Source organism: Pogona vitticeps, chromosome 2, assembly GCF_051106095.1.
Source record: "Pogona vitticeps strain Pit_001003342236 chromosome 2, PviZW2.1, whole genome shotgun sequence".
Lineage (NCBI taxonomy): Eukaryota > Metazoa > Chordata > Lepidosauria > Squamata > Agamidae > Pogona > Pogona vitticeps.
Genome location: NC_135784.1, coordinates 81,904,219 through 81,926,747, shown reverse-complemented (window position 1 = coordinate 81,926,747; position 22,529 = coordinate 81,904,219). Strand labels below are relative to the sequence as shown.

The following is a 22,529-nucleotide window of genomic DNA, read 5'->3' as shown; positions in this document are numbered from 1 at the left end:
CCACCTCCCTTTGCGGCGGCTCCGGGGCGGTTGTGTTTTGTTTTTCCCGCGAAAACTCCAAGGCAGTTACGAGAAAAAGCCGGGCTGGAGAAAGACGAGTAGTAATTACAGATATCGCGAGCTGTTAAACAAACAGGCAGACACACAGACTCCGGGCTCGTTGCTGTAGGGCAGCGTCAGTGGTTATGGGGTTTCTAAAGAGAAGGATTGGTACTTTCGAGGACACTGTCGAACCACTGTCCTCGACCAACATGAATTTGACCCGACTCCGGGAGGCAGTGGAAGACAGGAGGGCCTGGCGTGCTCTCTGGTCCATGGGGGGGGGTCACGCAGAGTCCGGCGCGACTAAACAAACAAGAGAGAGCAGACCCTGCCAGCTTGTCCTGAACTCGTCCCCCAGGCGTTTAGCCTTCTCCCTCCATAGCCAAGCAACCCACACCAGGCTGGTATAAGCATTAAGGTCACGCTCCTCCTTGAGCCACAAGAGAGGGAAGCCAGGCTGGAAAACCCACACGGCTCAGCCCCGCACCGGCGAGCCCTACCTGGCAGGGCTGGCAGCCACGCTCCCTCCTGCACGACCCGTTAAGGTGCGGGCAGAGACCTGAAACCGGGCCTCCTTCCTCCAGGGCACCGCCCTGGGCATCCCTGTCTGGTGACCCGCCCGTAAGGGTCCGATTTGCAAGGCACTTTCAGATACTGAACATGCGGCTTCAACCACATGAGGAATAAAGAATCCCTTAGAAAAGGAAGCACGAAGCCTTCGGTCTAACGAGGGGAGGGGAGGAGGTAAAGCGACTCCTCAATCACAACGGTGAATGGAGCCTCGGCTTTCTATCCTGTTCCTTAGCAGCAGCCATCATCCGTCCCCCATCCTTGGAAGGAGGGAGACCCTCCTGGGACCCAAGGCGACCCCGCGGAGGCACGACCTCGAAAGGGCGGAGGTTGAAAAACCAGCAAAAGGGACCAGAAATAGCCAGGAAATCCCGCCTCCAGGCCCCGGAGTTCTCGGAAGGCTTTCCACTCAGGAGCCGCCTCAGCTTTAGACGGGCAGGTCCGGAGCCAATGGGAATAGCCCAATCACCCCCCCCCCCAAAAAAAAACCCCTCCCCCTTTCAGCTGTCGAAGGAGGTAAGAAGCGGAAAAGTTCCGAGACTTTGAACCGCCGGCGGCGTTGGCACGGCAGCGGCAAGGAGATGGAGCCCCTGGTGAGGGATCCGGGCTGGGTCTCGGGCTGGGGCGGTCGGTGGGCGCTGGGGAAGGACGGAAAGGAGACGAGGGGCGCGCGGTCTCTCGCTCCCCACGCGGGGCCTCGTCCGTCGCTTCCCACAATGCCCTGCGTGGGAGGCTAAGTGGGCGGGCCTCTCTGGGCGTTCCCCCCCCCCCTCGGGAAGGAGCCCGGGGGCGAAATGAAGCCGAGTTGAGGCCGGACCCCCCCCCCGCAGCCCTGATACCCGCCCGCCCCCCCCCCTCCCGGTGGCTGCGGGAGGCGCCCTGGGCAGCCCTGGTGGGGCCCGTGTGGCGCTGGGTTGCCGGGCTTCTGGGTTGCCCCTCTACTTCCTGTGTCTCTGTGTAGGAGAAAGGAATTCAACAGGTCAAGCTTCCCCCACTAACGGGGATCCAGCGACGGGCGCTTCGCCTCCTGAGGTTGTGTGCTTGCTAGGGGGAAAGGCAGCCGTCGCCCGGCTTCTGCCCCTTTCCTTCCACGCGTGTTCCTTTCCGCTTCCCCCTGTCACGGCCGTCACAAGTCCAAGGCTTAAGGGACGGAGTGGGTGGCTGTTTTCGTCCCTTTGTGGCCCCCTTGCCTTCTTTGGGTACAAGTGAATTGTTGGGGCCAGCCAGCCTCATTGGAGCTAAACCCGTCCCCTGCCAATTGCCTTGGAAGTACACAGAGACCTCAGACCCCTTATTGTTCCTGAAGCAAGTGTTGGCGTGGGGTGGGAGGGAGAGAAAGAGAGGGGTTGCTTCAGAGGCAGCCATAGGGCAGAGGGGGAAACTGGCTGGAAGATCAGGGGGAGGCTGGTGCCCTGGCGCAGCAAGCACTCTTCAGGAACTTGCTGTATGCCAGATGTTGATGTTGCATGAATAGAAAGTAAGTAGGCTCCCTTCCAGCTTGACCAACATACTTTCACCAACCTCACAAGCCTAACTTTATTCCATGGCATGCAAGAAATATATATGAATAAGAGAGGCAGAGTAATTCTCCTGTCCTGTTATTTTTCTGTATGAGTGAATGTTATCCAGCTCTCTCCCACTTTAGATTTTGTCGGTACAGTATTTACTCATGGACATCCCAGTTTAAAAATTGCAACAAAATACTCCACTATGAACTCTTCCCATTCTAGCCATGCCCTCTTTAAGGATCCTTACCTGCATGAACACCTTCCATGGCTTTCCATTTCTCCCTCCCTAACAATTAGTTACTGTTTCTTGTTCACTAAGTATGTTTGGCTATCATTAGGCTGTTTGTACTTCTGGAAACATTGATGCCCCCCAAAGACATTTCCTCATATGCTTAGATGGTGCTGTTTTGGCTACCTGAGGATCCACTCTCTGCCTCTCAAATTTGCAAAAAAAGATACTGATAATTGCCCTAATAACTAGCTCTCTCAAAGGAAATAATGTACTGAATGGAGCTCTTCGTTCTGCCCCTCCTAAAGGAGTGTTTTAGTTGGTGCTAGGCAGAGCATGTCCCACATTAACTTGTGCTTGGTAAGCAAACATCTTGGCCATTTGAAATAAATACTGACTGTAAAACCTGCAGTTTTGTTCAGAGAAGGAGTTTTGACTAAAGAATGCCTAATTTTGTTTCTTGCCCTCTGAAACAAGCCAGGTAGACTAAAGACATTAAATTCCTTTTGGATTGTAAACTTGAACCAAAATTCAAAATAACTTTATGACATGTCACTGTAAGGACTGATGCATTACGTTTTGCTAAAGAAGACAAGGTTATGCTCAAAATCGTCCAAGGCAGGCTTCAGCAGTATGTGGACCGAGAACTCCCAGAAGTACAAGCTGGGTTTCGAAGGGGCAGAGGAACTAGAGACCAAATTGCTAACATGCACTGGATTATGGAGAAAGCCAGAGAGTTCCAGAAATACATCTACTTCTTCATTGAATACGCAAAAGCCTTTGACTGTGTGGACCATAGCAAACTATGGCAAGTCCTTAAAGAAATGGGAGTGCCTGACCACCTTATCTATCTCCTGGGAAATCTATATGTGGGACAGGAAGCAACAGTTAGAACTGGATATGGAACAACTGATTGGTTCCAAATTGGGAAAGGAGTACAACAAGGTTGTGTATTGTCTCCCTGCTTATGTAACTTCTATGCAGAATACATCATGCAAAAGGTTGGACTGGAGGAATCCCAAACCGGAATTAAGATTGCCTGAAGAAATATCAATAACCTCCGATATGCAGATGATACCACTCTGATGGCAGAAAGTGAGGAGGAATTAAAGATCCTCATAATGAGGGTGAAAGAGGAGAGTGGAAAAAATGGTCTGAAGCTCAACATTAAAAAAAACCTAAGATCATGGCCACTGGTCCCATCACCTCCTGGCAAATAGAAGGGGAAGATATAGAGATAGTGACAGATTTTACTTTCCTGTGCTCCATGATCACTGCAGACGGTGACAGCAGCCACGAAATTAAAAGGGCCCTACTTCTTGGGAGGAAAGCGATGACAAACCTAGGCAACATCTTAAAAAGCAGAGACAAAGGTCTGCATAGTCAAAGCTATGGTTTTTCCTGGAGCGATGTATGGAAGTGAGAGCTGGACCATAAAGAAGGCTGACCGCCAAAGAATTGACGCTTTTGAATTGTGGTGCTGGAGGAGACTCTTGAGATTCCCCTGGACTGCAAGGAGATCAAACCTATCTCTTCTGAAGAAAATCAACCCCGAGTGCTCCTTTCTCACAGAGTGTAGGCTCTGTGCAGGAGCAAAAATATAGCTTTTCCAGGGTTCTTACTCACATGTCAAGGCTACATGTAAATAGCAAGCCTCTCCTCTTCAAGGGTGGATTTGATTTAAATAACAATGTAAATTTTAAAAAAACATTTTAAAAATTAAATCAAAACTTGATGTTTTTAATTAAAATCGTGATTTAAATCAATTTGATTTTTATCCTCCCTGTCCTCTTCAGGCTCAGTACATGAGGAAAGGGTTGACGGAAGGAGTAGGGTTGGCACTGCCCTCTAACCATGTTCAGAACAACATAATATAACTTCTGAAAAGAATTTTATTTTCCAGTATGACTTGATTTATCTTTTTTTAAGTGCATTTTGCAGATAGAGATATTGCTTGCAATATGAACTTAGCTAGTCTTTAGCTAAGTTGATCTTTAACATGTATAACCATATTTTTTTAAAAGGCCAGTGGGAATTGTTCTTCATTGTTCCTTTTCCTATAATAAGCATACGCGTTAGAATTAGCAATTATGTACATGCACGAAATAGTATATTTATACTCTGTAGTATAGCAAAGCCCAGTGTATTATGAAAAACTGCCATTTTACAAACGTGAAGACACATACCATTCCTGTAACAATGAAGATACCATAAAGCAGTTAACAGAGATCTTGGCCTTTGGAATCTATGTCATCTTTACCATAGTGCCCCCAACTCCAAATGAATTGTGTCATCTTTAACCACTGACTATGCTGGCCGAGGCTTGTGGGAATTCAGAAATATTGAAGAGGGATGGTGCATGTCAACAGCAGCATATTAAAATGCTTCCTAAAAGTAAAACACCTGTTCAGACCAGCACTCTTATTATTAAAGCAAACAAATGTAAATGTTAGATTGTCATTTTTTTTCTACTCATCAGTACATCAACCAGAGAGGAGGAGCAGGAGCAGGTGCTGCAGCCAATTTTCCTCCACTCTGTGGAAGACTCAAAGCCATTACTTATACGTTTCCAGCTACTGCCCTACAGTTTGCTTTTTGTTCTCTTATAACTCACCTAAGTGGCTCCATGTCACCTAGTCTCTTGCTCCCACTTTTCACCTAAGAGCAGATTTGCCCGGAACAAATATCTAATTGCAATTGCTTATATTGTTTTTCACTGGTGGCCATCCCAACTAATTAAGTGTCTGTCTCTTTCTCATTGTTCAGTTGCTGAGTGATGCTGAGGAAATAGCTGCTTTATATCGTGAGCTCAGCCAGTTCCCATCTCTTTCTAGTGCCTGTATTGGGCCTGAGGTAACAACTCAATATGGTGGCAAATACTGCAACATTTACACAGGTAAACTCTCACCCTCCTTTTGCCCGCATTGCTGGTATCTGTATTTGCTTTAAAGAAGTGAGGGCCATCCTGAGGCCAAAATTTCATCTTCTCTCCACCTTGCTTTGAGGCCTCACTCCCACAGGCAGAACAAGTCAGGAGACTGGGTGGTCAGCAAAAAACTGTTTTGGCTTTGAATGTTGCTTCTCTGGATAGGTCAGTGAGTCAGAGCACCAGGGGTCAGGAGTTTGTTTCTCCACAATACCCCCCAGGAGAACAGCCAACCTATGTAGCCTTGAACAAGCTGCACAGTCTCAGGGCACCCCAGAAGAAAGAAATGGTCAACCACTTCTGAGTACCGTAATACCTAGAAAACCCTGGAAATGGTAACTAGTCAGAACTGACTTGATGGTGCACTTATTATTATTATTATTATTATTATTATTATTATTATTAGTAGTAGTAGTAGTAGTAGTAGTAGTAGTAGTAGTAGTAGTAGTAGTAGTAGTAAAAAACACCAGGGACAGTCAATCAAAATTATTAAAACAGTGACTGGTATTATGTAACAGATAAAAGTTTTAACCAAAAACCTAAGTATCTGTTAAATATTGATGCAGTATGTATGCTGTTCCTAATATTGCAATTTTTGCAGCTCTGATGGTGTTATTTCTGAGATCTGCAACTGCTTATAATACTGTGTGATCATTCTTGATATTGTTCCCAAAGCCCCAATGACTTCCTCCTCCTCTTCTTCTTGGCTTTTTTTTTTTTTTTTTTTTTTTTGGAGGGGGTTGTCCTGGAGTAGAGATGGACAACTTCATAAGTGGCTCATTAATTTATCTGTTTTGTACCTGGAGTTGACTGAAAACTGGTTTGTAGATGATAATCTTTGGGTATCTGACATATATAGGGTCCTGTCTTGTAGCGGTATGGGGAGAGGGGGACGAATCCCTTGTGTTTGGTCTTTCCAGTCTGTGTTGCAATATGAATGTTTGTACTGGAGGAGGTTTGACTTTCACTGTGCCAGGCTGGACCTAAGATACGTTCTTTCCTTCTTGTTCCAGAGTGGTCTCAACGAGACTTGGAAAGAGCTGAAAATGTGAAATTCTGCCGTCAGTACCTCATTTTCCATGATAGCCAGTCCATCGTGTATTCAAGCCCTTCTGGCAACTGCACTGAAATCAAGGGAGAGTAAGCATCTATTGCATGTCACCATCCATTATCCAAAAATATCCCAGCAGCACCTCAGCCTTGGGCTGAACGCAAGCTCCTTGCAGTCTCAGAGAAATAGATCATTTCTCTTATTATCAGCATAGCTGTGAATTTCCATGTCCAGGGTTGTGTGCGTTCAACAGGAACAGAAATTCCATTTTGTACATCCAGGGCATTCTAAATCATGTTGTGAGAAATAACGCACATTTTTTGTTTATGGTTTATTTCAGTATTTGGTATTCTACATTTTTGGTCTTGGTAGAAAGCAGCTTATAAAACATTGAAAACTATCAGTGCAATAAAACAAATGTTAAATACGATACATCCTAAGCTCTAAATATTGGGGGAAAGGCCAGGTTTTCACTGTTGCTTATAAAAAAAAAGCAAGCAGGCTGGCTTTGCTTTGGAGGGTGTTATGGAATTAAAACACCACACCTTTTTAAAAAGCCCCATATATTGTGCCTTACTTCAGATGTCAGATCTGTGTTGGCATGTGAAATGGAAGGTGACTCAAGCATAGGAAGAGAGTTAGGTTGTTTTTCCAAAATTCAAGTTTTCAAACAACTTAAAATCCTTTGGTATATGCAGCCAACTTAAAGGAAGCAGCTTAGGTACCTTTTAATTGCCCTGTTCGTAATGCTCTTTATTGCTTTTTTATTAGAAATGTAAACAGTGCTCTCTTTTCCCTGCCTTCACACAACAGGCCGTGTCTTCTACTAAAGGCCTGGATACCTTCAAGAGGTCAGAAGTTACACAGGCCCCCTCGAACTGGCTGCACCTCTGATGTTGCAGCCAAGTGTCCCCTTCCACACTCCCCGCAATATTGTTTACCTATAAGAGACTTCCCCCCACCATGAAACTGAAACGTGTGCATTCCTGCCTTGTCTATATGCAGTTCCATGCTTCTGAGAGTATGAATTTGAACATGAGGCAGGAAAGTGCACACTTTCTAATTTCAAAGGTGAAAAAAGCTTCTCTTGGTGGTAAATTGTGTGTTTCCCCCCACTATCATTGTGCAGGCAGGGAGCTCCCAAGAGGCTTTGGGGAACTGCTGAGATGCATAGGGGAAACCCATGCAGGCCATACGTTGCCCACCCTGTCCTGGCAATATACTCGCAGTCGGAGGCTTCCGAACTCTTCCAGCTGTCCTTGCACTGGCTTGTAAGGGCAGAGTTCTGTATGCTTTACCACCTTGCTGTCCTCCTTAGGTTGCTCAGTCGGGACTCTCCCAGCGGAGCACAGAAAGCTGTCCTGCGCAAGACTAGCAACAGCAAAGGCGAGGAAAAACAGTTCCTGGAGGTACGTCTGCTTGGAGGAAGCTGAGCCTCTCTGGCCAAAGGCACTTACTTACCTCTCTCTCCATAGAGCTTTTGTCCTTTGCAAAAGCTAAGTCTTCAGAGATGCTGCGGCCTTTTGCTGTCAGCTCAGCATGGCTTTGTATTCTGCTGGTGTGTTCAGGGGATACTGATCCCATGGGTAAGGGGGTCCTGCTGTAATTCTGTTTTGTGACTTGTGGTAGAGAGTTACAGTGGTACTTGGGCAGCAGGGTTGGAGGCTAAAGCTGTGATGTGCCTGCTTCCATAGGTTTGGGAAAAGAACCGCAAAGTGAAGAGCATTGAATTGACTGCCCTGGAGAAGCATGGCCAAGTGTACGAGGATGGTGAGAGTTCTTTACAGCTCTGTTCACGTTTATAAGAGACGAGAGGCTAGAGAGCCACTGTGGTTGTGTGGCTGATGTGTTCGTCTGGGGATTGGGAGGTCCACATTCAAGTCCCAGCAACCACGGAAATTCACTAGGCGACCCTTGGCCAGCTAACCATCTTTCCAATCTGGGTTACTTCACGGGGTTCTTGTTGTGGAAAGGAGGAGAATCATGGGTGGTGCCTTGAATTCATTGGAGGAGGAGCCAGATATAAAGGCAATCCCAGGCTATACTTAGTTGGTTGAAAATGTGGTAATAATTCATTTTAAGTAATATCTATCTAATTGGGCAAGTAAGGGCTCATGCGATGCTGCAGTTATGTTTTATGATGGTGGGGGGAGATTACGGATGTGTGTGAATCTGTTGTTTCTTTTAAACCACCCAGAGTGCTTTAATATTCATCTATTCATTCATTTATTCATTCATTCATCTATTCTTTTATTCATACTCCCCCCCCCCCCCCAACTATCTAGATCAATTTGGCTGCTTGGCCTGGTCACACTCGGAGACTCACCTTCTCTATGTGGCAGAGAAAAAACGTCCCAAGGCTGAGTCCTTCTTTAAGCCAAAACCCCCTGAAATGAACAGTGAAGATGAACAAGTCAAGGCAGAGCGACAAGACAAAGCCATTAAGGTAGTCCTGGTCTTGCTCTTGGGGCCCTTCTGGGCAAGCCGCTTAACTACCCACTACTTTGGATGGGGCTTCCCCACCCTAGGCCTGTCTTTCTCCCTTAGACTCTTGCAGCCTGAGCAAGAGTTGTCTGCAAGCCTTGAATGCCTCCAGTGTTGGAAGCATTCAAGAGAAAATTGGACAACCATCTATCAGATCGGCTTTGATAAGGATTCCTGCATTGAGTAGGGAGTTAGACTTCATGGTCTTATAGGCCCCTTCCAGCTCAGTTATTCTATGATTTGTGCTGGAATCTGGTCTGTTGTGCTTACGGCTCAAGAAGCAGGCCTCCAAGTGGAAGCCACTGCTTTCCTTTTGCTACCACTACAACCTAGGGAGAGCCATCCTAAAAGGATGTTGGAAGGCCTCTCTTACATTTGAAACGTGATAACATTGGTGTTCATGTATTATACAGTATCTGTGGAGGGGGTAGCCTCCTCATACAGCAACTCCCTTGACGATATGACTTGTGATAAAAATGTCTTGTTTGTATGTACAGTGTGTTCTCTTTAGATAAGAAGCACTTGGAAGCATTGAGTGTCTTGACCAAAGCAAAGTCAAAATTTAGTGTTAAAAGCCCAGTCAGTCTGCCAGACAGTCAGATTCTCTTAGCTGACACGCAGGGAGGCTTCTGCATTGTGACTTTTTTCTTTCTCTTTCCCAGGGAGAGCAGTATGTTTTCTATGAAGACTGGGGGGAAACCCTGGTGGCTAAGAGCACCCCTGTGCTATGTGTACTGGACATTGAGAGCAACAATGTTTCAGTACTGGAGGGTGTTCCAGAGCACATCTCACCTGGACAGGTCAGTACAGAGCACCTGGCAAGAGAGTTGGCGCCCTGCAGCTCAGATACACCTCTTTTTGCCCACATAGGAGTCCTGCACGCTCTCCCTGTGCTATCACCCCTTAGTCTTTTTAGCCAATCTCTGACACGTGTGGAAACTACTGGCTGCCACTTCAAATCTCTCCTTTAGGATCTCTCACCTACTGAAGCCTTAGTCCTCATTGTCTCTTGATGTTTGACATTGCCTTCCTTCCTGTCTCTAGGCCTTTTGGACTCCAGGTGACACAGGGGTGCTGTTCACAGGCTGGTGGCATGAGCCTTTCCGTCTGGGGTTGAGGCATTGTACCAATCGCAGGTGAGCGTCCTAGTAGAACCAGCAGGAACTCATTTGGCTCTTGACCCTCTATAGAGATGGAGGAGCAAACGATAGAAAGTGTAGTGGAGAACATTATGAGGCTAGTTTACTGTAGTAACAATCAGAGGTGTGGTATTCTTTTGGTCTGCCGAACAGCTTACAAAAGGTGGGGACAACTCAGTCTTCCCCACAAGACTGATGCCCCTGAGATATGTTAGGCTTCAGCTCTGCAGCCAGCATAGTTCAACATATCTGGAGTGTTTGGAGAGACTGCTCTTGTGATTATCTACATGAAGTGGACTTTCTGCAATTCTCTACAAGTGAAATAGCTTCCCCTAGTAGGCCTGAAACGTTTTCCATCCTAGGCCTGTGTCTGTAGGAGAAGCATTCTTGACTGCCTTATCAGAAAGCAGTCAGCTGAGCAAGTTGCACCAGAGTATTCCCATTTCTCTCCAGGTGGTGTCCTCCTGCTGACTCTGTTGCTGTGTTGTACCTCCCCTTGTAGCTGCCATCTCTGAAGATATTCTTTCCTGTTTTTCCTTCTTTGCAGATCAGCCCTCTTCCACGTGGACCTGACAGGTGGACGTTGTGGTAAAAGACCTGCCGCTGTTATTTATTTCTCTGTTGGTGGCTTCTCATAATCTTCTTGTGTAAAGGGTTTTGGAAAGGGCCATGCCCACTTTGCTACACAAAGTCCTTGGCCTCTCCAAAAATGGCTGGAAAAAGCCCTTCTACTTACCCACCTGCCAAACCCTGGAGACACCCTACCACTTAACATCAGCAATACTGAGCTAGATGGTTTAAGACTCTGAGTCAGCCTAAGGCCTCTTCCTCTTTTCCTCCTGTCTTTAATTTGCTGCTTCCCATTCCCTTTGCAGAGCTGCTGTCAGATGATACCAGGGCCATCTGGTCGCCACGCCTGAGTCCAGACCAGTGTCGCATTGTATACCTGGAGAACAAAGCTTCTGGGCCCCATCAACAATGCAGCCGCCTTTGCATGGTGAGAAGAGCCTTTGTGCATTGGCTGTTTGCATGAGGGGCCTGACCGTATGTCATTCCCTGTATAGCATCTGGAGCAGATGTGGTCCTCTTTGACCTGTGCTAGATTTCTGAGCTTGGGCATTTTGAGCCTGTAGTGTAAGATCAGAGAGAGCTTCATGTAAACCACAACTAACTTCATTCAGCCATGATGGCAAACACCACTGAGAAGTCCCTGACTGCAGATACTGTGAGGGCTGATCTTGGACAGCCTGATCATTGCTGTTGAGGCAGAACTCTGTGGTGGATGTTACAGGGAAGGAGAGAGAGCTGAGGCTGGGCATCCTCTTAACACACCCTGTATTCTTCTGGTGGCTTAGTCCTTCTTCATCATGAAGCATTGCAATGTCACAAACTGAAAAAAGCTTTAACCCAAGGACTCCCTGTGGCACTGAGATGCAATGGGGCAGAAAGCTGTTGTCTCCCTCTTACATTTCTGATGTCTCTTCATCTCCGTTTCAGTACGACTGGTACACTAAGCTCACTTCAGTCATTGTGGAGATTGTGCCTCGGCCAGGCAAAGGTGAGTAGCATAGCACAGCTAGTTCCACCAGTGGGTCCAGGGGGAAAGGCTGGCTGGAATCCAAGGAGATCTAGAGGAACAGGAACCCTGTGAAAAACTCGGTGCGAACAAAGCCAAGTAGTGCAGCTGCTGGAGCTCCATGTGGGCACTCAAAATATAGGTTTCTTTGGCATATCACTCAAGTCCTGTCCTTACAACATCATGCAGGCCTGCCCCAGGCATCTGTCCTCTAGAAAAAATATCTGGATGAATAGAGCGTGTGTGTGTAACTAAACAAACACGGGCCTTCATGGCATCTGGAATCCCGTGCTTTTGGCAAAAGCCCATGCATGTACCTTTACTGGCAGACACTATGCTGTATGGATGGACACAATTGATGGGGGTGGGCCCACATGGTACAACCTCCTGTGTTAAGGTAAATGGACCAACATAAATAATGGCTGAACTGGAAAGTGTCCGATGTTGATCACTATAGACCTGTGACCCATACACAGTCCTGAAGGCAGCCTCCACTCAGGTGAAACTCTTCTGTCTCTTGCAGATGAATTTACTGGAATTTATTGCACAGCATTGCCTGAGCTCTGCTGGGCAGCAGACAGTCAAAGGGTTGTGCTGGACACAGCTCAACGCAGTCACCAGGTAAGAATGAAATGCAGAATTGCGGACTGGGTCAGGTGTAGTTTGGGCCAGCGCCACAGAATTATGCGTCTGGCTGACCTTCAAGGACATAACCAGACTAATTTCTTAGCTGTCAGGCACATTGAGTCCAGCGTATATAGCCCCTATGAGTCAGAGAAGGAACTTGAAGAAAGTAAATAAAATGGAGAATTAAAGTGACATTAGAGCATCTGGCCCTGTCCAGATGAATTTATAGAGCAGAAATGGGCAAGCATGGCTCTCCAGATGTTGTCAGACTACAACTCTCATCAGTCCTACCCAGCATAGCATCTAGAGATTCACAATTTATCTGTGCCCAGCGTACAGGGCTTGTTGTTTGAAAATCCTAGAAGACTATGCATCTGCATCTTTATCTTCTCCTCTTTGCTTCCTCAATTTCCAGTTTCGTACTGAAATGTTCAAACAGCTGGGTGGGAATGTTCTCTTTGGATGCAGCCTGCAATACATTTCTCCCATGCTTTCTTTTTTTCTAGGAGCTGATTGTGGTGGATACCTTATCAGGCAGTGTATGTTCTCTCACCAAAGGTAAGTTCCAAAGACAGTGTCCTGCCCCTCATAATTAGTTCTGTTATTTCCTAATCTTGGGGCATAGCCTACTGATTCTGCTTAGTAGAAAATTTTCCAATGCCAAATGCCAATTCTTGCCATTCACCTCTGGCTTAAGATGACCCCTTGGCTTCCTTATTGAATCAATCCATCTCATGTTCAGTCTTCCCCTTTTCCTGCTGCTGTCAACTATTCCTAACATAACCAGGTCCAAAAGAAAGTGATGAGTGGTTTATGATCTCTCTCACCCAGAAGGAAAGAAAGGGAAAAGAAGGTCAGTGAATAAACTCTGTTCTTTTACTAACCTAGGTTCACATCTTGGAAGCTGGGCGCTGCTCACAATTGACCGAGACTTGCTGGTAGCCAGATTCTCCACTCCAAACTGTCCTCCCAAGCTTGTAAGTGCTGCATGACTAAAGGTTTGGCTGAGAGAACTGTGGTTGAAACTTCTCAGAACTGCCCAACATCAGTGTTGTTTTTTGTTTTTGTTTTTTGTTTGTTTTTGTTTTGTTTTTGCAATAATGACAATACTTAGGTATTGTTCATCCACTATGATGTTTGCCAAGGATGACCCAAATATTAAACAGATTAAACCAGTTGACTTCCACTAAGAAACTGATCTGTACTGAATTAACCAGACAAGGCACTATTAGCTTTGACTTAGAAAATTCTCTTTTCATAGTTGGTCAGATTCATTTGGGTGTGGCTGAGCAAGCCTTGTGACTAGCATGCAATCTCCTGTTTTTTCTGCTGAACTCAGGCAGGAAGATTATCTGGCCCTGCAAATTTACTGGACTCCCATCAGCTCTAGGCAGCCTAGCTAATAGGGAGGGGTGGGAGGAGCTGCAGTCCAACAGCTTCTGGTGAGCCTTCCTTTTCCTGGGTTAGCTGATTTTTCTTGATTATATGAATGAGTCAAAATGTTGTCCAAGAGGCATCATAATGCAGGAGATGTGTGGTGTTGCCTGTGGTGAGGGACTTTTCATAAACCCCCCTGAAATAAGAGAGGCTTTAGACATGAGGATAATCAGCAATGCAGTGCCTGGTGATTAAGACACCAGGCATAGGAAACACGCATTGCAGTTGAGATGGGATTGTGTGTGCACGAGGCTGTACTCGTTTAGAACTTCCCTGCCTTGTTAGCAATGTTAATGTTGTCCCTTGTTTTCCTCTGAGCTTCTCTTCTTTCCCTGTCCCCTGATACACATTGCAGTTTATTGGTTTATGCTCTGATAATGAGATTCTAGAGCATCTTTCCTAGTCAGGCTCCCTAACTGGCATAGCCCTGCCCCTGTGGTGTTGGATTTCCTCTCTATTTCAACTGAGTAATATCTTTTTCTGCAGATGGTGGCTTTCCTACCTCCTGCTGGCAAGGAATCTGAGGTGGGCTGGGTATGTTTGGAAGAAGCCAGCCCTGTTGAAGGCATCATTTGGGGAGTCCGTAAACTGCAGCCTCCTCCAGAGCAGGACAACCTGCAGTATGGTGAGTGCCCAGCCAAGTCAGAAACAGGCAAACTTTTGTGTCCTGAGCTGGAGGCTACAGTAAGAATCTGGGGCACTGTGGTTATGATAGGCAGGTTGTATGTCTGTTATATGACCTGTAAATGGTGGTCTGTCTTCACAGCGGGCCTTGATTTTGAATCCATTCTCCTCCGACCCACTCAGGTACCAGAGAGTGGCAAATATCCCTTAGTTGTTTCACCTCATGGTAAGCATCTTATCATTATCCCATTCTGATTTGGAGCATGATGCCATTCTGATACTCTTCATATCAGGGTTACTCCATCTTTCTTCCATCCCTGCCAGGGGGGCCGCACTCAGTGTATACCACCAGCTGGACGCTTTACCCAGCGGCGCTTTGTCGGATGGGATTTGCTGTGCTGCTTGGTGAGTGGTGTTCTATGTCTTTCTCAGTCACTTGAGGGGCTGTTAGGGTCTCAGTTTATCCCAGAATATTTAGGGGCACTGAATCTAGAAGTCACTGGATTTTTAGCCATACCAGCATTTATCAGGCTTCCATTTCTGGTCCAAAAGTCTTCACCTGAGGACTGGAGAACGGCACTATTTTTCCTGTCTAGCTTCTTGTTTCACTTGCTCAAAGGAAAGGCAAGAAAAGTGAAAGGTGACAAATAGCACAAGAAGCATAGCTACCTTTCTAAAAATGGTAATTCTGCTTCAAAACACATGGGCTGCCTGCTTATTCCTACCTGTCTTTGGCATTTTTGATACTGCAGCAGCCTTATGTACAGTGTAGATCAGGGGTTCTCAACTCCTGGTCCATGGACCAGTACCATTCGGTGGCCTTGGCAGGACCGGGTCGTGGAGACAGATCTCGCCCCCGCATGCACGGACACACGCACGCCCCCCACATGCACACACCCACACGCACAGACATATGCACACACACATACACACACGCACACTAAACCGGTCTGCGGTGTCAAAAAGGTTGTGGATCACTGGTATAGATAGTACGTTTGTGGCTTCCTACACAGATATCCTCTTATTAGAGGAGATGTCCCCCCGGCTGTTTCATGGGCTGTGCAGAAGAAAAACTCTGTAGACTTCAGATAATAAAGAACTGGCCGTGATTTCTAACTATTACGTTTTCCCTTCCTTAGTGAATTATCGAGGATCATTGGGCTTTGGCCAAGACAGTGTGGATTCCCTGCCAGGGAATGTAGGCAGCCAGGATGTCAAAGATGTACAGGTAAGAGGGGGTCCATCATTTATGTTTCCATTCCCAAAAGCAGTGGGGGAAATGTATCTCCCTCCACTGGGTGGAAGAGTGTAGGTGCACAGCATGGTGGGAAGAAGGAGATTCAGTTGAATGCTAAGGATTTAAGTCCTTAACATTCCACCACAATATGCGTACATGATACCATCCTCAGGAGGTTGCACTTGCTCAGAAGAGACACATAATAGGCTTCTTTTGTATGTAAAGAGTGAGATTTTTTTTAATTAAGCAGGGTTGTTCACCTGTGTCCTCCCCTCTTTACAGTATATAGAGAGATGGTGTGGTCCCATTTAGGACCGTACCAGGCAAGCTGCCAAATGGTTAAATGGACTTCGGTAGTTGTATTATAAAGAGCTTCATCCAAGATGCTCCAGCCCTGTTTTTTTCCACCTTATAACTGCTGCACAAACCTCTTCTTTCCTGTTAAGTTTTGTGTGGAGCAGGTATTACAGGAGGAGCCTCTGGATCCACAGCGAGTCACCTTGCTGGGTGGCTCCCATGGCGGCTTCCTGTCTTGCCATCTCATTGGCCAATATCCTGGCACTTATAAGGCTTGTGTGGCCAGGAATCCGGTAGTCAACATGGCCTCCATGGTTGCAAGCACTGACATCCCTGACTGGTGAGTGACTCAACCACCTTGAACAGCTACACTTCCACCTTCAAGCCACACCCAAACTTATTGTGTTTGTACTATTCTGTTGCTTCTAGGTGTCTGACCGAGGCAGGCTTACTCTATGACCAGGCTGCTCTCCCAGATCCCAGACATTGGACAGAGATGCTCCTTCATTCACCTATGCAATATGTTGATAAGGTATAACATCCCCTTCCTTCCCCCACTGCCACTCTCCTGGTATCCACATGCTTTTTTCCCTACTTCACTTTCCAGGAACGATCATAACTGTCTTGGTTTTCTGTCTTTCACTTTTACCCCTCAGGTTCAGACACCTGTTCTCTTAATGATAGGAGATGAGGATAAACGTGTGCCTCCCAAGCAAGGCTTGGAGTATTATCATGCTCTTAAGGCCAGGGGCGTTCCAACCCGGTAAGCATGCTAGGCAAGCTTGAGAATAGTTGTAAAAGTATTCCGTGGGGACAGAGGGCAACGGTTCTCATAGAGGGCAAGGTCCTGAAACTATATGGGATCACGACAATGATACTTGGGCAGAAGTTCTGGCCAGAATTGATGCCAAGAAACCAGACAATGGTTATATAACTACTCTTGCCTGTCTCTGTCTGTATCCCTTTCTAGGATGCTGTGGTATCCAGGAAATAACCATGCACTGTCTGGTGTGGAAGCTGAGGCAGACGGTTTCATGAATATTGCACTCTGGTTTCTCCAGCACCTAAAATGAGGAATGCAGAAGTTGGGCTACATTTTCTATGACCCACCTCCATGTTAAGCAACCTGGCTAGCTAATACTAATACATGTCTCTTGGTTCTTTTTAAAAAAATCACTTTGGGAATGGTTGCTTTGGGACCTTCTTTCATGCTCCTCTGAGTTTGAATAGGTTCATGCCAGGGACTAATATATGCCTTCTGGGTTCCTGAGACAGAAGTTACCCTGAGCTCATGCCTTTTGCCAAATCTTGCACACCTGTGGCAATCCTGCCATTGTCGGTGATTCTGACCCAGAATAGGATGCTGGGTATCCTGACAAGTAATGTTCTTTGATATCAATGGAATTTCTCTTGTTAGTATTCTTTGAGGGGGCAGAACAAAGAAACAGTGAGTTCCAAAAGGTCCAACTGCAAAGGGTAAATAAATAGAAACAATTGTTAAGGACCAAACTTCTGAGCTACAGATTTTCAAAGTATAAGTATGTAAACTGTGAATGGCTGGCATTCATCAGCTGCTGAGATTCAAACTTCTTTGGGAAATATTTTGTTTTGTTCTTTTGGAAGGAAGAGCTAGTGGTATCTTAAAGGGAAAAGTGAACATTGACAAACAATTTCAGTAGTGCATCATGGTTGTGTGTTTGTTACTTTAAAGTCAAACATATAGGAATGCTTCAAATGACCATTTGGGTAATTTACTTACCTTTCCTGTTTGGCCTCTACCAAATCCCAATTTGGTGATACTGTTTTTCTTTGTACTCCACTTTACTGCCAAAAAAAAGGTACATTCCATACAAGTCATATTACATACAAAGTCTCTTGCACATACTCATAACTGTTTTCCCTGCCATCTCAGTGAATGGAAGCAAGCACTACCAGTTATTCACCATTTGGATAAAATAGGAATTTAGAAACTAAAAAATACTAGTAGTTCAATAGTGCCTAGTAGTTTTTCTTAGGAGGTAAATGATAGACTACTGCTGGCCACAGTAATCTTAGTGTTCGTACTGCTGTTATCAGTTTTAGCTAGTCAAATATCCCCCAATTCATCCCTTTTCTGAGAAAATACACATATTTTTTATTGTTAGGTCCACTTAATTTCTGTCTTGCATTAGTAAAGAACACAAGCACATAAATGATAATAATGTGTTGCAGGTCTTGTACAGAGGTGCAGATAATGTACAGAGTTTGACTATGGAAAAATCATGTGTTGACCTGATAATTTGTTTAGCTTATCAGCTAGAGTGACTGGCATCAGAATAGTTTCCCTATGCATTGTAGGGATCAGATGCACTGATTTTCATACCAGCTAATATCTAGTAGGAGGTTATCTTCCTCTTGAGTAGCAGAGACCTGCAAGGAAATCAATTTCGAGTACCATCCTGCTTGTTTTCCTTTTCAAGGAACTCTGTAACCTGACCCTATTGGACTATGAACTTTGCTATCATTAGTGGTAACCAACAGCATGGTAAGGATTATCCAGGCAACAAACGATCACACTTTCTTGTTTTGACACTACTTGATAGACACTGAAAATGCCACTAAAGTCACAGTCCTGTATAGGCATTCCTGGGAGTAAACTCTATTTTTAACAGTGGCACTTTTCCCTCTGAGTAAAAAATTTATGAGTGAGCTGCACAGCAGTTATATCTCATTGTGAAGTAGGAGTTCAAACAACTACCTCTTTCTGTATACTGAGAAATAATTTTGAAAGGAAAATTGGTTGACTAATAAAACAGCATGTATTGAACCAAGAGCTAGTGCTCAAGGTCTCTTGATTAAGTTTTGAATTCCTGCTTTAAGGGAAGATGTGGGGGATTGATCATCTAAATTTGCAGGAGTTTTTAAAGAGCCTTTCAACCTCAAGAACCAGTTAAAATGTTCTATCCTCACCACTTCTGGTGGTGACCTGATTGTGGCTTATCAAAGGCTAGCAAGCTGAATTTTAACTTGAATTTTTTTTACAGTTATTTTCTGGCTTCTCATATTTTAGTAATGTTTCAGCAATGCATGAACCTCATTGCATCCTTCATCACCTCTATAGATTGAAATGAAAGTGCTGTAACAATGAAGCCCAATCACATATTCTCTCTCTCGTGCACTCATCTTTCTGATTCTGTAGAAATATGTTGGGGGCAATGCACACAATTATGACTTGTTAAATTGGGGCAACTAAGGGCAATAATACACAAAACCAAAGTCCCTTATATAGTTATTGTTTAATTATTGGATTTATATTTATATAAATATATACAATTGATCAATAGGGCATATTACCCCCAAAATAGGCCTCAAGATGGCTCACTGTAATAAAAAATACAATAATACAAAAGACGTTGTCAAAAAGCCCCATGATATTCTGATTAGCAAGCTAAGTGTGGGATGGATAGAACAATTGTCAGATACACAGTGGGTTACAGCAGAGGTTGTCAACCCCTGGTCCGAGGCCCAATGCTGGTCCGTGGCCTGAGCCGTACTGGGCCACGAAGACAGACCTGCTTGCCCCCACACGCACACACTCCCCTCCCCACAGCTGCTTTGTGTGTGTGCTGGTGTGAGGGCTCCCCCACCCCTTCATCCATCCACCCAAGTGGCTGCGCGAAGGGAAGCGCTCACGCCGGTGCTGGTGGGAGGGCAGGCGCTCCCCCCACCGCTTCGCACATGTGCCCGAGAGCGTGTGCGCACCGCCGGGGGAGCCCCTACCTTCCTCAGAGATTCAGCTGGTCCGCGCTCCCAAAAAGGTTGGGGACCGCTGGGTTACAGAATTATACTGAGAGGGTGCTTACCAATGGCTTTGTCTCAAGCTGGGAGAAGGTAACAAGAGGGGTACCACAAGGCTCAGTCCTGGGCCAGGTGCTTGTCAACAATTTTATTAATGAATTGAATGAGGAAATGCAGGGAATGCTTACTGAATTTGGGAATTACGCAATTGGGTAAGATAACTAATACCCTGGAAGACATACACCAGTCATAAAAAGAATCAAATCCACAGTTACAAGAAGGGGAAAATTGGCTCAGTAATACTACAAGATAGAAGGATCTTGAAATTGTTGTAGATCAAGAATGTGGTGTGGCTGCAAAAAAAGGCAAATGCAATTTTTGGATGCATAAACAGAAGTACAGTATAGTCTCCAAATCCCATAAGGTACTAGTCCCCCTCTATTCAGCATTGGTCAGGCCTCATCTAGTAGAGTACTGTCCAATTCTAAATGTGATGTTTTAAGAAGGATGATGACAAACTGGATCAAGTTTAGAGGAGGGCAACAAGGATGATCAGGGGACTTGAAAAAAGCTCTATGACAAAAGACTGAAATAACTGTTTAGCCTTGTGAAAGGAAGACTGTGGAGAGATATGATAGCATTTTTCAAATACTGTACAGTGGTACCTCAACTTAAGAATGTCCCTAGTTGCGAACGGCTCCGTTCGCAAAAATTGGCATTGACTTGCGAACGGAGCCTCCACCTACTAACAAAAAAGGCAGGGTAAAAGGGCAGAAAATTCAAATTTCCCACCTTTTTCCCCTGCCTTTTTGCCTTCAGAGGTCTCAAAAGGCTTTCCCTCCAACATCGGAGGAAGCCCTTTGAGACCTCTGAAGGCAAAAAGGCAGGGGGAAAGGGTGAGAAATTCAAATTTCCAGCCCTTTCCCCCTGCCTTTTTGCCCTTTTTCTTCCCTCGTTGATCGGTTTTCAATGTATTCCTATGAGAAAGTGTGCTTCGACTTAAGATCTTTTCAACTTATGAACGCAGTCCCAATACGGATTAAATTCTTAAGTCGAGGTACCACTGTACTTTACAGACTGTCATACAGAGGAGGGGAAGGGTTTGTTCTTTATCAGCCCATAGTGCAGGACATGTAAGAATGTTACTAGCTCAAGTTACTAGAAGACAGATGTTGGTTGGATATCTGGAAAAAAAGTTTTAACTGTTAGAGTAGTAAGGCAATCATAGAATAATGGGGTTGAAAGGGTCTTATAAGGCCATTAAGTCCATCCCCAACCTCAATGCAGGAATCCAAATAATAATATATGAGACAGATGTTTATCTAATTTTCTTTGTCTCTGGCTTTGGAGCGCTCACCACTTCCTGAAGTAATTGGTTCCATTGTCTTACCGGTCTAATAGTTAATAAGTTTTTCCTTATATTCAACTGAAATCTGGCCTAGCTGGAAACATTCAGGAGAAAATAAGACAACCATCTCTCAGATCTACTTTGATTTGGATTCCTGAGCTGGACTCAATGGCCTTATAGGCCTTTTCCAACATCATTATTCTATGATTCTAAGAATTAAAATGCAAAACGAACTCCAGTCTCAGAACGACTAGAATGCAGATCATGGATTGGGGTTATACAGACAGTTAAGATTGCCAAACGGGATGAAGAAGCTGGGCACCTTTCATCGTGCCTAGAGTCTCCACTGCTCCTAGCAGCTGCAATTGTGGACAACCAGAGGAAAGAGCAGCACCACAATTATACTTAAACTGAGCTCCATTAGATTGTTGCTTCTTGAACAAATTTGAAAGGCTTTGTATACTGGAAAGTCTGTCTAACCATACCCAAATGAAATATTACAACATTCAAATTACAACATTTTCCATTGCTGGATGACAATTTCAAGGCTTGGATTATAGAAGGAAGAAGGGACAACCATGGTATGAATAAGCATGAGGTAAGGTCACTTTGGAGGATTATGGAAAAATGGGTCAATGGTGGGTTGGTAAAAGGAAAGGGAAGTCTGTACTGGAGGCATTGGAAGCAGATTTGTTCTACAGATTAATCATCCTGTTGTTGCCTGATTGCTCAGTCATTTAGGGCTAGGAGTTCAATTCCCTACTGTCCCAGGGCACTCCAGGAAAAAGGGAATGACAAACCAGTTCTGAATATTCTCTAGCTAGAAATCCATGAAAAGGATCACCATAAACCAGAACTGGCTTGAGGACACACTGATATTAATAATCCTGCTAGGTCTATGAAACCACTTGTTTAGCTTCAGGAGTCTTCGTTTTTCCAATATTGCCATATTCCTTGAGGAGACCCCTTCACTATTTTCCTTCCTGAATTTATGAATATACCATAGTTTTAACATAGCAGTAGGTATGGTTCCTTTGCACTTTATTTTTAAGAAGGGCCGTGTGAAGTAGGTTAAGGTGAAAGTAAACAAATTTCGCTTTCCTCCGGTTATAGATTAAGTTTAAAAAAAAAACCACCATAGGAAAACTCGTCAGCAAAGCTTCCCCACTGAGGAGTTCGGTAAATTCTTATTTTTAGAAAGGCCTCCAAACGGAGGGGGGGGTGGCGTTTGAAGGGAGGAGAAAACCCTTATAAGCCCTGCGAAAACAGGAAGGGAGCGGAGGGAAGGCATAGCAATCGGGAAGCGGGGGTGGGTTTGCGTGCGTGGGGTTTGGGATTCCCTTTCCCCGCCGGCCCAGCCAAGGCGGGCAGTTGTCCGCTTCCGTCTCGCTTCGCTTAGTCCGGGCCTGACCTTCCTGGACGCGGACGGGCAGACTCCGTGCGAGCCCTGCAGCTGCTTGGAGAAGCTTCCGTGGCTACTTTGGAGGAACTTTTGTGGGGAAGGCCTCGTCATGGCTTCTAGGCTGCACCACGGAAGAGATGCGGTGGGACAGCTTTGAAGCGGCCTGAGGAGGATTTGGGAAGGGTGTTGGCGGGAGGAAGCTGGTGGCGACTCAGTTGCGGGGTGGTTAAGGAAAGTGCCCCACGTCTCCCGCCC

General features: G+C 45.5%; 2 protein-coding genes across 10 annotated transcripts in view; both read left to right on the top strand.

Moving 5' to 3' along the window:
- Positions 1–901: 901 nt before the first annotated feature.
- On the top strand, positions 902–18,557 carry LOC110076744 (acylamino-acid-releasing enzyme). The gene is made up of 22 exons (XM_020789201.3): positions 902–1,205; positions 5,116–5,245; positions 6,289–6,415; positions 7,645–7,735; positions 8,021–8,096; positions 8,612–8,772; positions 9,473–9,610; positions 9,855–9,946; positions 10,497–10,537; positions 10,825–10,946; positions 11,447–11,507; positions 12,049–12,146; positions 12,659–12,710; positions 13,041–13,129; positions 14,076–14,214; positions 14,356–14,439; positions 14,538–14,618; positions 15,353–15,441; positions 15,897–16,087; positions 16,177–16,279; positions 16,404–16,510; positions 16,718–18,557. The coding sequence occupies exons 1-22, from the start codon at positions 1,194–1,196 to the stop codon at positions 16,818–16,820; spliced, it is 2,187 nt and encodes a 728-aa protein (XP_020644860.3). The 5' UTR covers positions 902–1,193; the 3' UTR covers positions 16,821–18,557.
- A 979-nt stretch (positions 18,558–19,536) lies between these two features.
- The window catches only part of LOC110076737 (acylamino-acid-releasing enzyme), a 70,660-nt gene continuing 67,667 nt past the window's right edge, over positions 19,537–22,529 (top strand). For 4 of the 9 annotated variants that reach the window (XM_078385502.1, XM_072989837.2, XM_072989834.2 and 1 more), the window contains exon 1: positions 19,538–22,416. Coding sequence is in view for 7 of the 9 variants with exons in the window: in XM_072989834.2 (XP_072845935.2) it covers positions 22,384–22,416 (33 nt within the window). In the remaining 2 variants the exon portion in view is untranslated. Of the gene's footprint in view, positions 22,417–22,529 lie in introns of all 9 variants that reach the window. The other 5 variants (XM_072989831.2, XM_072989835.2, XM_072989830.2 and 2 more) reach the window with 3 other exon arrangements.

Coding starts and splice junctions, on each gene's coding strand:
- LOC110076744 (XM_020789201.3), top strand. Junction 8,097..8,611: donor TGGCCAAGTGTACGAGGATG/GTGAGAGTTCTT, acceptor CCAACTATCTAG/ATCAATTTGGCTGCTTGGCC. Junction 9,947..10,496: donor AGGCATTGTACCAATCGCAG/GTGAGCGTCCTA, acceptor CCTTCTTTGCAG/ATCAGCCCTCTTCCACGTGG.